The sequence below is a fragment of the Dermochelys coriacea genome, chromosome 3 (assembly GCF_009764565.3).
Source record: "Dermochelys coriacea isolate rDerCor1 chromosome 3, rDerCor1.pri.v4, whole genome shotgun sequence".
In the NCBI taxonomy this organism is placed as follows: domain Eukaryota; kingdom Metazoa; phylum Chordata; order Testudines; family Dermochelyidae; genus Dermochelys; species Dermochelys coriacea.
The window spans coordinates 85,452,349-85,469,201 of NC_050070.1; the positions used below are offsets into that span (position 1 = coordinate 85,452,349).

The window sequence follows — 16,853 nt, forward strand, 5'->3', positions numbered from 1 at the left end:
TGTTCAGACCTTTAAAATATAAAAATGGAAAAAGTCCAATTTTTTCCTTGTAATTGAGAACTTTTTTAGAGGATCGAGGGAGATAAATGTGAGCTTTCTAGCAGCCTTTGCTGCAGCTTCTAAGCAGCAGTTTTTCTTTTGAAGTGGAAACACTTCTAGAATGATGTACCGTCATTTGAAGTGCCCTTTTATCAGTGTTTCTAGTACCCAAGGCACCAAGCAGATTGGCTAAACTTATGCCTCAGAAAAGGATCTCTCTGAAGAGACTCTTCTCTTTGAACTGTGGTTTCAGAACTTTCCTGTCATGAGTCAGATTCACCTGCTGTATTTATTTTAAAAATGTGTGTAAGCTAAAATGTAGGGCCCCTATAAGTGTGCTATAATGGCCAACCAGAATTATTCTGCAAGGCGGTGGAGATGATTCTACCTAAGCCACGCACCTTCCTGACCCAAGTATTTCCCGTATTCCACAGGGGATTTAATTTAAGCCTGCCAAAATTATTTACCCACTTGATATTGCTGCCATCCCAAAATTTTGCTGTGCCTAGCAGTTGGCATCCTCTTCATAGAATTCCTCTATAGTGTTCAGTCCTTGATTCTCCCTTACTTTTTTGTCTTGGATGTTAATGTTTGTTGTGATATTTTTCACATGCAATGCATTGTTGCTATAACTATGTCCAGGACAATCTTTGAAGCAATAGTGGATTTTGTGCATCGTATTTGTAGTGCAGTATACGTCATTTCAGTGCAGTGGAGAGATCAGCTGCATCACATCTTAAGATGTGTGGATTATGTAGACAAAATGAATATTTTAATTTAAATAAATTGCTTTGGGGTGGGGCAGACTTTTTTAATATGAATGTCAACAAAACTAGTCATCTAAACTTTCTGTTACCATCCTAGCATTTATCCCATCCTTATGCAGTTTAGCTCATTAGGCTAGTTAAGTGTTAAGATGAGTGCACTTGTTCCAAAAAAATCTTCTGTCAATGCAGTTCCAAAGTAACTTCTCTCTGGCTGTCTGCACTAGACTGCTTTAGGAAATTCCCTGTTGTTGCATTATCACCACTAGAGGGAGTTGATCTTTTGCCGCTGTGTCACATAACCTTGTAAAGGACAGGTTTAGACAATACAGTAATAAAAATGGCAGTCACTGTATGAGCCCTGTGACTGATAACGGGTGGGGCTGCAACTATGGTGGTGTAGCAATGGAAGATTTTCCTAGTGCAGGGAGGCCTCCTGTGGTCAGTCTTATTCCTAATTGACCATTAGTATTGTGGTTTATCTGCATTCTGTCTGTGGTAATGTTCTCCAGAAAATCCTAATTCCTAGCACTGGGGGTAAAGGGTTAATTCTTCTCTCTACAACATTTCTTTTTATCTTGTAGGGCACAGTAAAGCAGTTCGAGACATCTGCTTTAACAATGCTGGAACTCAATTTCTTAGTGCAGCATATGACCGGTATCTTAAACTCTGGGACACTGAAACAGGTAGGCTTAAATACATACATGTTCAAATCTGATAATCATTGTAATTAGTAGTAAATAGCTACTGTTTTAATAGCCATGCTTCCTCTTTTAGATGCTTTTACAGTGCAACATTGCTGTGTCAAATACAGGGAGAGCAATTTTCTCATCTCCTGAATATTTTTGTTGTCTCTGTAAAGCTACAGTTAAGGTTGTCTTGTTGTTTTAGTAAAAAATCCATGGTAACAAGGGTTCTCACATTATTTAAAAAAATTACTTTGAACTGAAAATTTACATAGAAAGTCGAAGAATGGGGCCAAACATTTACCAAATTAGAGAGAATTATTTGGCATCCCTTCACTTATAAGAATGAAATTAAGTAGTAAAAGTACATTTTTTTAATTGAATATTATAATTTGGTAAAGGATTTATTCTATAATAGTTTTTCCAGATTAAAAAAATATAGAATTTTCCCAGATGGGTTGGGGAAAGAAATAACAGTAATTATAGCAATGACATATATTTCACAACATTTGTATTTTCATTGCGAAGAACTTTAACAAATAATTTATATTCACCTAATGCAGAGTGTCTCTGCCAAATACACAATCAAAAAAAGGTATTTTAAATCCTGTTAGATACTAAATATGGTTTTCTTAATGCTGCACTACTATTCTCATTGTGCCTTTGTGGTACTTAGCAAATATTCAATACTTAATTGAAGACTTCCTTAATTTTGTGCATTTGCCAAATATATGAAGTTTGTTTTACTTTAACTTGTGTGGTGACTGATCTTAGCTTTCTTGCGGCCAGTCACCTTCCACTTTGCACTTAATGTGCAGGCCACTTTTTTAATAGTCATGTTCAAGGTCTTTTTCCCCTAGACTTCCTCAATGTAGGAAAATAGCTATTAAAAGAGTAAAAAGAATCTGAATAGGGCAACTCCAGAGAAGAGGCTTTGTAACACAGAATTATCAGTACCATAATTTTTTTTTAAATATGTCGCATATCAGAGCTCGGGGCCATTCCAGCTATAGGCAAACTAGGCAGCTTCCTGGGGAAGCTGGACCAAAACTGAGTGACACTGTGACCCCGTGCACCAGGTCACAAGGCCACTCACTCAAATTTGGCCCAGCTGTCCCTCCATTACGATGGAGAGGCAGTTGGGTCAACCCACAATGCGTGGCACTGTGGCTTAGTACTTGCCCCCACTTCGACCAAAACCCTGGATCCATTATTTCAGTAGAGAACCTCTGTTCTAGAGCAGTGGTTTTCAAACTGCGGGTTGTGACCCAGTACTGGATCGCAGAATGTAAGGCACTGGATCGTGGCAGCTCTGGTCGGCATCTCCGACCAGGCCGTTAAAAGTCCCGTTGGCAGTGCTGCCCGGCTAAGGTAGGCTTGTCCCTACCTGTTCTGACACCACGCTGTGCCCAGCAGCAGGTCTGGCTCCTGGGGGGAGGGGGGTGCCACAGGGCTTCGCGCGCTGCCCCCACCTCAAGCACCGGCTCCACACCGGCCAGTGGGAGCTGGGGGGGAGGGGGAGACACGGTGCCTGTAGGCAAGGGCTGTGCAGAGCCACAGGCTCCGCCTAGGAGCTGGACCTGCTGCTGGCCACTTCTGGGGCACAGCGTGGTCCACAGTGCCAGGATAGGCAAAAAGCCTGACTTAGCATCCCCGCTGATGGGGAGCCACTGCAGGTAAGCCTGCAACCCACCCCCATGCCCCAATCACTACCCCATTCCTAAGCCCCCCCAAACCCAAAGCCCCCTCCTGCACCCCAAAGCCCTTATCCCCGGCCCCACCCCAGAATCTGCACACCCAGCCCAGAACCCTGATTCCCTCCTGCACCCCAGCCCTGAGCCCCCCCAAACCCAGAGCCTGCATACCCAGCCTAGAACCCTGACTCCCTCCTGCACCCCAACCCTCTGCCCCAGCCCTGAGCCCCCCCAAACCCAGAGCCTGCACCCTAGCCCAGAACCCCCTCCCACACCCTGAACCCCTCATTCCCGGCCCCACGCTGCAGCCCTCACCCCTGCAGCCCACACCCCAACCCTGTGCCCCAGCCCTGAGCCCCTTCCATACCCCAAACCACTCATCCTCAGCTCCTTTGGGTGGCAGGCATCAACAATTTTCTTCAACTGACTCACCAGAAAAAAAGTTTGAAAACCACTGTTCTAGAAGATAGGAAGGGGGTGGCACACTGAAGTTTTGCCCAGGGCGGCAAGCCTCTCCCAGATCTTTATAAGTAGATGAGGATCACTCTTTCTGTACTTGGATGCCATTAACTCAAGTGTTCTGCATAGTTTACAAGGGGAAAAAAATATTTTTTTCTAACTGCTAGCCTGCAAATTCAGCTTGGTCTTTGAAAGTCAAAATGGATTCTTTTCTCCTCAGGCATGTTAATTGACAATACATACTGGAGGCCAAACTCTGCCCTCCTAAAATACATACAATATCAAGGTTAGACACCATTAAAGAGCTGTGTAGAGTGCATCTTTGTTCAGAAGGCTTCATAATCTTCCGGCACTTAGTTTGCAAGGCCGTGTCTGTGATTGTTTTCCTTAAAATTACCTTGTGGAGGCAACAATGGAAATAGCAGTATATAAAAAAGATGCACATGGCTGACAGCATTTTAACCACTCTTGTCATCTAACTGCTCAGAGCAGGTCTAAATGACACTGTGGGTTAAAAAACCAGCAGCCAGTGACATCTTGTTTATACTACTGGTGCTTTCACTGTTGCCACCACCAATGGATCTGGTCCTGGTCAATTCTATTCTGTGTAGGTTTTTATCCCACACTTCTTAGGGTAGTATCTGAATACCTTCCAGTAATGCATTAAGCAACATGACTAACATCTATCATGTGGGTGTTCTCTCCCCAGGGGAGAGGTTTGTGCAGTGGAGGGTTTTGTCCTGGGATTTTTTTATTCGCGCGCGCGCGCGCGCGCACACACACACACACACACACGGTGAGGTTTTTGATGTTCCTTGGGGATGTCATTCCATAGTCCTGAGCTGGCCTCTGGAGAAAGTTTTGTCTCCCACACAAATGAGTTTTACCCTTCTTATAGAATGTACTGTCTTGCCAGAGGAGTGTAGTTGTCAGCCACAGTCTTCAGTTGATCTTTTGGATACCTTGGGTCTAGGCCATTGAGTGCTCTGAAAATAAGGACTGAGAACTTGAATTGGATTCAGTATTCTACGGGAAGCCAGCATCGGGAGCGGAGGACAGGCTTGGGGTGTTTGCAGTAGCCTGTGTTTCTGAGAAGACGTGCTTCAACATTCTATACTGATTGGAGTGTCCTTACACTGGGCATGAAGCCGTCGGTGCTTTTGTATTTCTGTAGTCCGTCCAAAAGGTGATGAAGGCAAGAGGCCAGTCATCAATTGCCATGATGGGGTGGAGTCTCCTAACCAACCAGAGATGATAGAAAACATTTATTGAAAGATGTGGCTGTGTGAGTACTTAGCATCAGTGAGGAATCCAGGAGTGCTCCTTAACTATGAACTCAATTGACCAATTGTGGATGTGTACCTTCAACCAAAGGAAAATATACTTTGGCTGCAAACTCCTCAAAATGTTTTCTTCTGACTATCACCATAGCTTCTGCCTTTCTTGAGTTCTGTTTCAACCAGCTGATCTTGTCCAAGCATTGGGCCTTGCTGGTGGTAGTGATGGTGGAGGCGGCAGTGAAGGAATAGGGTAGGTAAAGCTGTGTGTCCTCTGCGTATTGCTGGCACTTTGAGTTTATATTGTCTGACCAGTTCACCTAGTGGTTCTATGTAGACGTTGAAAAGGACCGGTGAGAGAATTGTTCCTTGTGAAACTCTACAAGTGATGGGTCTAGTATTGAAGGTGATAATGAGTCACTAGGTCCGTGATGACTCATGCTGGGGTGCTGATGTCTTTTAGGAGGCTTTGGAATTTGGTGGCATCCATGAGGGTTGAATCAGGATCTTTGGTCTGTCTTGTTTCCTGGCAGTTGGAGGTTTCTGACTACTGTCTTAATAAGGCGATGGGTCTGTCCAAGACATTGGCTGGGTTGTGATGTCCTCAGTACTGATATCTAGGCTAAAGATTAGGTCCAGGGCGTGACCAGCTGCCTCGGTTGAACCAGGTAGCAATGGTGGGAAACTTTATGGGGGCAGGGAGGAGGGAAGATCCAAGTCATCTCCAGAATAATTCCCAATCTCTGATCCTTTCAGGAGTTGAAAGCGTACGTTTTTGTTTTCTCCAGCTCTAAACTAAGTAAAACATCTCTAGGTACAAAGATGGATAAATTATGATAGCTTATTACTGTGAGCGTTTATAAAACTATGCTTGAGAAACTTTTGAACTGATCTAATTTGAATGGCTTGTCTGTTTACAGGGCAATGTGTTTCAAGGTTCACAAACAGGAAGGTTCCATACTGTGTCAAATTCAATCCTGATGAAGATAAACAAAATCTTTTTGTAGCAGGAATGTCAGATAAAAAAATTGTACAGGTAAGACTCAGAACTTACTTAAATGTTTCCTGATCTCATCGTTCTGTAAAGTAGTTTTTGTACCTGAAGTTTAAATTTAGCTGCTGTATAACTGCAGTGCCTTTATTATATTTCAAAATCATAGATTTTTCTTTTTTTTAACAGCATTTTTGAACACTCTCTCTCAAAGGCTGTTGGTGGAGTGTTTGCTCTCTGACCTGAAAGTCTGACTAAATATCAGAAGTTTTATAGTTTCAAGTTCAGGAATGTATTAGAACCTAAGTGGCTCTGACGCTTGCTGTTTAATTTGCAGTGGGATGTTCGAAGTGGGGAGATTGTGCAGGAGTACGATAGGCATTTGGGAGCTGTCAACACCATTGTGTTTGTGGATGAGAATAGACGGTTTGTGAGTACATCTGATGACAAGAGTTTAAGAGTCTGGGAATGGTAAGTTTCAAACATCACAAAGTTTGATTTCACATTAGTACAGAGCAAACTGGGAAACCGTTAACAATTTAAGTCAAATCAGTGCAATTACTTTGAAGTTTTGGTGCAGTAACTTCTGGCTAGCCAAACAAAAAGTTAAATTAATTTAACTTCCACAAATCCATTTCTGTTATTCTCTACAGTAGTTGAAATATTTAAAAAGAAGCAGTGCCAGAAAAAAATCGGTGATGTTCCTGCTGCTAGTTTCTAGTCTATTTTACAGTGCTGTTGACCAATTGTAAATATTCCACACCAAACCCATATGTTCTGCATTCCACAGGCTAGTCTGAGAGCCAGTTCTTAACCTATTTGTTCAGTCAAATGAAACATCCCTTCCTGAAACTAGATGCGAGACCATTAATTGTATTTTTAAAATCCCTTTGAAGTAAAGATTTTTAAAATGTCTAACACTTAACTCTTTTTACTGGCTTACAATTCTCCTGTGTTGCAGACTTATTAGCTGAGGGCTGCTTTTTAAAACCTGTGAAGATTTCATTAATGCTATCCAAAAGCAAAGCAGAGAATTTCATAGTTTACAGCGGACTTCATTGGTATGAATGCGCAAGAGCATTCAGGTCACATTTATTCAACATACTGTACTAGCCCAAAATGAAATCAAATATCTTGTTAGATTGATTTTTATCTAAACCAAACATAGCGCCTCAGTAATATAAAAATTGTTGCTGGAAATATTTTCTAGGCTAGTCAGTCATATGGTATGTGTTGTTTTTTTTTAATCGGTGAAATGATTTGCTTCTTACTCCTGTATAACACACTCTAGGTGAATACCAATCAAATTATTTTAACTTTACTTATAAAGTAAAAGTGGTGCCATGGGCTGTGTTATGTGGAAACAATGGGCATAGCCATATCAGCTTGTGGCAGACAACATTCGGTTAATGGTTTCTCTCATCTCCTATCCCATAGGAGGTGTAGCAGCACTTAAATTACATGTATAAAGAATTGCCTGTGTGATGCTACTTTAGAGTACTGTAAAGATAACTAATAAATCAAATCATTTAATAGTTTCATTCTAGCTTTTCAGTCATGGTTGTTTTTTTTTGGAGTTGCATGGAGAAGCACAGTAAAAACATTGACAAAAATTATAGTGGCAGCATTGTGTATGAAATTCCATCCAAGAAAACACTCATTTAGAAATATTATTTGATCTGCTCTTCAGTTCTAATGTGAGTTGGGAGAGAGGTGTTCTGTTCAGTTCCTGAAACTTAGAAAAAGACTTCGGTGATTAAAGAGAGTGATTCATTCTGGCCTTTTCATCGAATCCAGCCGGCTATCTTTAGGATCTACAGTAGTTGTACGTTGCCCTTATGGAGGAATCTAGGTCACAGCAGTGCTCAACTGAGGTCCATATTGTACCACACAGTTACTGCCTGTTTTTATTTTAAAAAAAAAAAAAAAAAAAGTGAAGGGTATATTGAAATTCATTTTAAGCTTGTGCTAGCTCTACTGCCACATGCTCTTATGTGATAATCTCTGTTCAGTACTATGGATTTCGCTCGCTGGCTAGCAGTTTGGGAGCTATGTGAAGGCAGTGCACTTGGCCACACAGGTGAGACGAAGTGCCCAGATCATTCTCTGGCTGACTCAGTGGGTGTTTTGACTGGTTCTGGAAGGAGCTTTGTCTGAAATTCCTCATCTGGAAGGACTGTCGATCTGACAGTGCTGGTGGGTTAGCTCCAAGCAGCTTCAGGGAACACCTTAAGGAGTAGGAAAAGTCCTTGGGTACAATTAATTTTAACAGGGATTTCTTCTATTTGGTTTGTGGAGCCACGTCTCTCTTGCATAGAACTGCTGCCTCTTGGGACTGGATGCTCTTGTTTCTTGTGATTCCTGACAATGGATAAGATGAATAGCTACAGGGTGGAATGTGACCTTTCCTTTCCTCCTTCCCACCACAAAGAATCTAGTCGCAGAGCATCACAGCCTGATTGTCCCAAATGTAGATAGCCTCAAATTATTTTAGAAGTCACAGGGATAGTGTTGTCTCATTCAGATATTATGAACTATAGATTAGATCATATTCCATCATTCAAATTTTGCTTAAGAAACTGCTAATATAAAAAGCTAATATAGAGTGCTTTTCCCACTCTGCTCATTCATCGCTGTGGACTGTTGTACAGAACATTTAATAAAATATGCTTATCTGTCTGTAGGCAAATTTCACAGATTTCAGGCTCCAAATTAATGACATTTGCATTAAAACTAAATGAACGTGTTCAGCACTGCAGCTTTTGGAGCTTGAAGAATTTCATATGTCAAGTTGTCACCCATAGTGCTGTGAATAAATCCCTCTTTTCTGTTACTTTTATAACAGGCATTTTATATGGCTTGGTTAATTGATTATTTCACTTCTTGATAGGTTTAAATGTACAAATATCTCTTTCTTTTCTTTACATTAATAATAAGCCTGAAGATTTTGATTTTAACAAAAACAAGTAAAAGCTTTACAAGTAAATACGACCTGTATATGTAATTAAATGTAGCCTTTAAGAGCAAGTTTTTAATTGCTATTGTAGTGCTCTTAATTGTGTAGAGGAATGTTTAGGGTGTTTTGTAATCAAACCTCAGTTGGTAAGCATTTTCACTTGGCCAGCATTTGTAATTGGTCTGACATGTCAGACTTTGCTGGGAACAACTTTCCCAGGATGATTGAATCTCCATTTCACGGATGTTATGCTGTGTACAGATTCTGCTTTCATGTTTACTGGATTGCAGTGTCATTCCTTTGTGTAACTGTAACAATAAGAATATAGAACAATAAATGTTTTTCAGATAACAAACTATATTTGCTCAGTGAAATCTGAACTGGGATATTCTGAAGTTTGCTTTCCTGCTTTCTACTTATTGCATCCATATGGCAGTGATATTAAAGTTGAGGTGTTCGTTGTATTCTAAACCCCTTGATTTGTGAAAATGCAGAATTTTATTCTCACTCCTTAGTATTTTCATGGTGCTACTCAGGGAAATGATGAAATGGTTTGTGCTGCTGTGCCATCATTATATTGATGACACTCAGCTCAAAATTTTCCTACCTCCAAGTCACTAGTGAACCAGTGCCCCATAGTGATATCTAATGCTGGTTTAATTCTCTGTTAGGAGGACGAGGCTAATGCAATCCCTAGGCTTTAGATGATTTCCCTGGAGTGATCTGTCTTTTTCCATAGTTCCCAAGCTCTCCCATAAGCAAACTGAAGTCTTTTAAGAGCTTTTATGTCTCAGGCAGTTCCAAACACTTTCCCTTTACCTTTCAAGAGACCCTAACTTTTATTTCCTGCTAGGTTTGGTCAGGAGGAAAGAGATCACAGTGGAGCGCTCTAATGTTTGCCAGTGAAGGTTAGAAACTTTCACCACTTCTAATTGTCAGCTCATAAAACAACGTTTTGAGGAAAATGTACCAGGTCTCTCAGTTTAGAATTTCCAGTGAGAAGAGCCATTGAGGGTAAATTGATTTTTAGGTCAGCCAACCACGGCAGCATTTTTTGGTGACCTTTAAGAAGCTGATTTTGTCTTACTACTTATTTCACAATTTGGCTTGAAACAAGTATGAAACTTAAATGTCTTTTATTCTGCCTAATAGTTTAGGGCAGCATATCCTGCAGCAGTCCTGACTACATCTGGTACATTTTAACAGAAAGCAGAGCTGCCTGGAATAAACTCCAGCAGATGAGCCTGCATTAATTTGTGAAGAGAGAAGACAGCAAAACCCACATTACATTTCGATTCCTTCTAACTAGAATTAAATGCAGGAAGTGTATTTTCCATAATGTGGCTTTATTTTTTAACCTTTACAGGTTACATAAAAGTTCTTCCTAGCTGGAGTAAAGACTCCTTTTTGGGTGAGGGAGTAGGTTGAGACATGCAAGCTATCATACTCTGCCTGTCTGTTGTAGGAATGGAATAGTGTCTGCACTGACTTTCAAACCCCGCTGCCTTTACCCCACAGCCTCCCTCAAGTGTGACTGAAAATTGGTTTTGTTATTAGTGTAGACACAGCTATTGTGGGGGGGAATCTATACTTTCTGCATTGCCTACATCAGTGGCTCTCAACCAGAGGTCCGGGGGCCCCTGGGGGCCGTGAGCAGGTTTCAGGGGGGCCGCTGAGCAGGACCAGCATTAGACTCACTGGGGCCCAGGATAGAAAGCTGAAGCCCTGCCACGTGGGCTGAAGCCCAGGGCTCTGAGCCACACCATTCGGGGCTGAAGCCGAAGCCTGAGCAATGTAGCTTTGCAGGGGCCCCTGTGGCATGAGGCTCCAGGCAACTGCCCTGATTGCTACCCCCTAACGCCAGCCCTGGCTTTTGTATGCAGAAAACCAGTTATTGTGGCACAGGTGGGCCATGGAGTTTTTATAGCATGTTGCAGGGGCCTCAGAGAGAGAAGGGTTGAGACTCTCTGGCCTACATCCATTGCCAAAACCTATTCACAACTGGAGGTATTAAACAAGGCTAATTTTATTTTGTTGATAGCACCATGGTAAGAGTTCACTGGGAGGTATTTTTAATATCTTTGAACTCTGTTTTAGACACTTTTCACCTGGACACCACCTCTCATTCTGTGTTTCACAATGGTTGATTAAATCAGCTGACTTCAGGTAGCCCTTTGAAACATTTCCAGTACTTCATCCATTCACATTTCTTCCTTTGCAGGGATATTCCTGTCGATTTCAAGTACATCGCAGAGCCAAGTATGCACTCGATGCCTGCCGTCACCTTGTCTCCAAATGGTAAATTAACACTTTACTTAGGCCTTGTCTACACAGGAAAGTTTCACCAGTTATACCAGTATCAACCCTCCCATATGGATATCTGTTGTTTCATTTTGGGAGTTAGCTTAAATTCCTTTCCAGATGACATAAGCTAAAAAAAGATGCTCTTATACCAGAGTAAGAGTAACCAAACAGGGTGAGTTGTATCAATATAACTATATTCATTTAAATTAACACCTTGGGTTATACCAAAAAATATTCCTAAGTGGGCAAGGTCTTAGTTTACTTTCTCTGTAGTGAGAGGCCCAAGTTAGTTTCTTTTTTATGAACTGTCGGTTTAAAATTTCTCTTTCTGCAAGTGGTAGAAGGAGCAAACAAAGCTAGAAGGGAATAAAAAAGCCTAAAAGGCAGCAGAAGAGAAGAATAGTGTCTCCATGACATGTCTACTCTTTTTTTCCTGGGACCCTTGAGAAAGTCTTTCAAAGCCGCTATGTGGTCACCGCTCTTAGAGGGAATATGTCCAGCGGAAAAGGAGCAGCTGCTCTCTTCAGCATGTCCCCTCACCCACCTGGAAGCATCTGCATTTGCATTGGATTTCCAGACAGAAGTTAGTGCACTGCCCTCTCCTCCCTACCCAACACCAAAACAGGAAGAAGTGTGGATACATGATTAGTTAGGAGAGAGTCCCTTATTTTTTCCTTCCAGACACTTCTCCTGTTGAACTGTGAAACTATATAAAAAAAAAAAAATGGTTTGAAAATTAGATATATAGGAATTATTTACATGGTTAAAATCGTTCAACACATTTTAGACCTGCTTTACACTCAAGTAAAATTTCTTTTTTAAGAAAAACCCAGGAAACCTCTGGTAACTTTGTTGTTCCACAACTTAAAATGAGTAATTAATGAGATGATGAGTATCTTGTGAACTTGTCTCCTGGTTTCAATTATTTGGTCGACCAGTTAAGATATGTGAAAGGGGTCACCAGTACAGAAGTTTGAGAATCACTGGTGTAGTGTGATTATAACAGAGAAAGTTACTAGAGGCAATTGAGTATACATGCAGGGACATACTTCCAAACTATCTCCAGTATTGTAATAGGCAGAAGTTGTCATCTCAATGAAAATTTTCCGTGGGTATGACTGATAACTGTATTGGTGTCACAAATGACTTAGAAAGAATTGCTTACAGAATTAGAAGTTTTCTGTTTTTGTATGATTAAATTTGGGTCTGCAACACTAGAAATCTTTCAACACAAGTGATGTGAGCCAAGTCTATACCTCTTTTCTTTGAGCAAACACTGCTAATACGCCATTCCAGGGTCTAGCTCTCAGCTCCACAGTACATGGTAGAAGCCATGCATATTATTTAACTAAATGCTTTATTAACACAGAATATTGTTGAAACCAAAACTGACAGTGAAAATTCTAGGAATCTTTGTCAGGTTTGTTTCTTCAGCTGTGGTAGTCTGATTCAAAATAAGACTGACATCTGCCTGAACTTTGTTGCACGTACAGGAAAATGGCTGGCTTGTCAATCAATGGATAATCAGATTTTGATTTTTGGAGCTCAGAACAGATTCAGATTAAACAAAAAGAAAATCTTCAAGGGTCACATGGTGGCAGGTTATGCTTGTCAAGTTGATTTTTCACCTGACATGAGGTAAGTTCTATGAAAACTAACTTCTGTCTTAAAGTTGGCACGAGAACCTGCTGAATTTGTTTTTTGAAACCCTTTGTAACATGCTGATGTGCTGCTGTCCTTTTAACCCAACATTGCAGAAAACTATCTGTAGCCACACAGCAGAAGTTAAAAGGGGAATTTGCCCTTTGCCATTTGTTAACTTGAATGGATTCAGTACTAAGGTTTAGCCCAGTAGTATATGAAATGATCATTTAGTTGAAGTACTCACAATGAACACTTTGGCCTAAATTCTCCGTTCTACAAAGGCTGTTTTGTGTTGCTATGACCTTAAAACAACCAGAAGCCTTCCCTAGGTAGGAGGAATCTCAACTATAAGAGGCAGCTAAACTGCCTCCCACACCAGCCACAACTCCCACTCCACGCTGCCTCAGAATGAAAGTGAGAGGAGGAAGCATATGGAAGAGGGCAGACTGGGGCTATAAGGGGGCTTATCAGACCTGAGCTCTACTACACCTGATCCTCTGCTGGTGTAAGGGACTTTATAGCACCAGCAGCGTTGAGCAGGATGCTTCCTGTTCTAACTTGCACTGGAGCTAGGTAGCCATGAACCAGGGAGCAGCAACTGGCTTCGTACACACACATCTACGGTAGAGTCACAAGAAGCCTTCCTGCACACATGTACCTTGGGTTCAAACTTAAAGCAAAACGGAATCTAGATTGAAGCCTGGTTCTTCTACTTTGCCTAATGAAGTTGTACAGCAAATTCCCATCTGCAACTTTACAAGATTTGTCACATCGGTGTCATTTTAAGACAGTTATGCCCATTTAACTTCCTGTAGTTAACAAAGCAAGTATCTGCATGATTAGCATAATGCACTGCAAAAGTGTTTTTAAAAAATCCCTTAAAATTTGAAGAAAGATCTCTCTGCAAATTAGGGTTTTTTCATGAAATTTTCTCTTATCCTCTCAGTAGGTTCTGTTACTCAAGCAACATAACGCATGGTATAATTACATTGCTTAGCGCATTTACCTCACAGATGATGTGATGAATCACTGCATAGCAAGAGCTCAGGCTCTTTAGAACACATCATGCATGCTAATTCTTTGGAATTCCTGATGTCTGTTGAAACAGACTCTCTTGAATGGAAAGCTTATTGGATTACTAAACTTTTTCCATTCCCCAGTACAAAATTATCCTGAATCTGTTTTTTGCATTAATTTAAAACACTATTTTAATGTATGCTTTATAATAATCTTCCAAAAATGGAAAATAATAAAAGTAGTTCTGAGAGTTTTTAATACAGCCTTTACTTTTTTAATACAGCTATGTGATATCAGGTGATGCAGATGGAAAACTTAACATCTGGGACTGGAAGACAACAAAACTCTACAGTAGGTTAAAAGCACATGACAAAGTTTGTATAGGCGCAGTCTGGCATCCACATGAAACATCCAAGGTCATCACCTGTGGCTGGGATGGTCTTATTAAATTGTGGGACTGAAGGGGGTACTGCAAGGAGCTAATTTTTTATAAGACTTTTTTGTGAACATCTGAGATTGTTAAACATGAACTCTGCTGAGGATGGTTTTGATTTGAACTTCCAGCTATTTTTGGGTTCTTCGCTATTAAAGTACACTGTGCACTCTTGGAATTGGGAAATCTCCCAGGCAGAAGACTCAGCTGAAAGGCTACTGTTCTAAGGTTTGTGAGATGCTGAGAACGGTCATGTGAAGTGGCAAATATTAATTTGATAAGTTATTTTCTGTTTGATACACTTTTTCAAAATAAAACAATATTTTCTAGTTTGTGATTCTGGATGTCACACAGTATATGGCGTAGAAGTAAAAAACCAGCAGTTTTGTTGTGTTCTGTAACTGCACCACTCAGAAGAAAAGTCTCTTTAATGTCTACTGCAGTACATATTGAAGATACATCCATTAATAGACTTTTTTTGGCTGTATTCTGTGGCACCCAAGTTTCTTCAATTTATTAGAGTATACAACCAATGACTAAGATTTATTGATCCATAACAGAAACGGAGCTGATCAAAGATTTTAGCATACATACCAATGAACAAATGGAGTGTATCTGCAGACTGTGTTCCCTAAACTCTCCATCTGCGTTTTTATTTGTATCTTGACTTAAACATTTACATGATACTGATCATGGAGGTTCCTCTACGTAACCATGTTTATTTGAAAGTTCTTTATAATAAAAAAAAAATCCTCACCCCACCCAAAACCCCCAGGTAAGTTCAATATGTTAATTATCATACTTTACTGGGGCATACATATTTCAAAGAAAACCACATTCCCTGTCCCTTAATCATATTCTTTGTACCACGTGCACTTTAGTACAGTAACTCCTAACTTAACGTCCTCCCGCTTAACCTTGTTTCAAAGTTACATCACTGCTCAATTAGGGAACATGCTCATTTAAAGTTGTGCAATGCTTCCTTATAACATCGTTTGGCTGCCTGCTCTGTACACTGCATGTAAGATTTTGTGGAAGAGCAGCAACTTTACAAGGGAGCATTGCACAAGTTCCTCTTCGCCGCCGCCTCCTCCCTCCCAGCGCTTCCCCCACCGCCAAACGGATGCTTGGCGCTGCTTAGGACTTCCAGGGAGGGAGGGAGGGAGGGAGAGCAGCGGGGCAGCACTGCGTCTCCTCTCCTCCTCCCCCCGCCCACCCGCCTTAGGACTTTCTGGGGGCAGGGAAGAAGCGGGGATGCAGCATGTTCCCACCCCCACTCCTCCTCCTCTCCAGAAGAGGTGGGTCTGGAGTGGAGCAGGGACAGGAAGAGGTGGGCCTGGAGCATCCCCCAGCAAAGTTGGTGCCTGTTCTTCTCCGGGTAAGCTGCCACTGCTGCAAAGGTTCTTCCTAGTGTCCTTGCCTGCAGCGGCCTGTGCCTGTGTGGGGTAAGCCAGGGGCACTTCCCAACCACAATACAGTACAGTATATGCTGCCTTTTGTCTGCCCCCCAAAAATTTCCTTGGAACCTAACCCCCTGCATTTACATTAAAGCTTATGGGAAAATTGGATTTATTGAACATCGTTGATTTGTTGCATTTTTCAGGAACATAACTACAATGTTAAGTGAGGAGTTACCATACTCACTGTTCTGGTATTATATGCATCAGATTGTTTCCATGCTAAGCTACTGTATATACATCACAATTTGTTGGGTTTTTTTAAGAACTTATTTTTAATAAATCTTTTGTATAAAAGTCTGGTTTAGTTTAGTCCTTGCTTCTAACATATCCAAGTTGAATATTCATTATCCTTTCAGTTTGGGGTTTGGCCTTTCCTAACTCCCAGTGGTGTCAAGGTACAAATGAACTATTTTCCTTGCTTGGATAATACTAAACCAATATGTTGATTATTTTGCTAAGCAAATGGGGCAGAAAAGTCTTTCTAAATTCTTATACCACACTCACTACCATATTATCTGACTATGAATGAATAATGGAAATAAGGTGAAAGGACAACAAACTGGTCAGCCTTCAAGCCACATTGAATAACTATTGAATTAACATTATAAAATTGTTTGGAGATCAAACCATTGTTGTTTGATCATTCAGTTACAGGGGATGTCTTAGGAAGAATAGGACAAGATAAGGCACTAAAGGCCCTTTCCAACTCATACATGTAACTCGAAAGCCAGACATTTGGGTGAAGGTGAAATTTGTTCAAAAATAAATTTGAAAGTCTGGAAACTCAGTTTAGATTCCACACACACACTCTTCTCAGCCTTTGTACTCAACTATAGTGTGCACCGTCCATTTGACATTGGCACCTCTGATAGATATTTACAATACATGTACTTTGGTGACTTGTCATGGGTGGCACAGATGAGGATGGGTCTGTTTTGGGAGAAAGTGGGGGTACCAGTAGCTATTGTGTTTGGACAGGCCTCAGACTTTGCAAGTATAAACTTAGAACTCTGTACAAGAGCAATAGAAATGTGGTGGTGAATGTTTGGAGGATATATGTGCTGCAAATGGAAACATGAAAATGTTGGCATCCGTTGACTATAGGGGGAGTGGGTAACGACAGATAGCT

The 16,853-nt window shown here is 41.0% G+C and overlaps 1 protein-coding gene across 2 annotated transcripts in view; it reads left to right on the forward strand.

The window, feature by feature from the left end:
- Window positions 1-16,018, forward strand: part of CDC40 (cell division cycle 40) — a 52,996-nt gene extending 36,978 nt beyond the window's left edge. For both annotated transcript variants that reach the window (XM_038395656.2, XM_043510817.1), the window contains exons 10-15: window positions 1,388-1,489; window positions 5,840-5,955; window positions 6,248-6,381; window positions 11,088-11,164; window positions 12,664-12,808; window positions 14,115-16,018. In XM_038395656.2, coding sequence (XP_038251584.1) covers window positions 1,388-1,489; window positions 5,840-5,955; window positions 6,248-6,381; window positions 11,088-11,164; window positions 12,664-12,808; window positions 14,115-14,292 — 752 coding nt within the window. In that variant the 3' untranslated portion in view covers window positions 14,293-16,018. The remainder of the gene's footprint in view (window positions 1-1,387; window positions 1,490-5,839; window positions 5,956-6,247; window positions 6,382-11,087; window positions 11,165-12,663; window positions 12,809-14,114) is intronic.
- The last annotated feature ends 835 nt before the right edge of the window (window positions 16,019-16,853 follow it).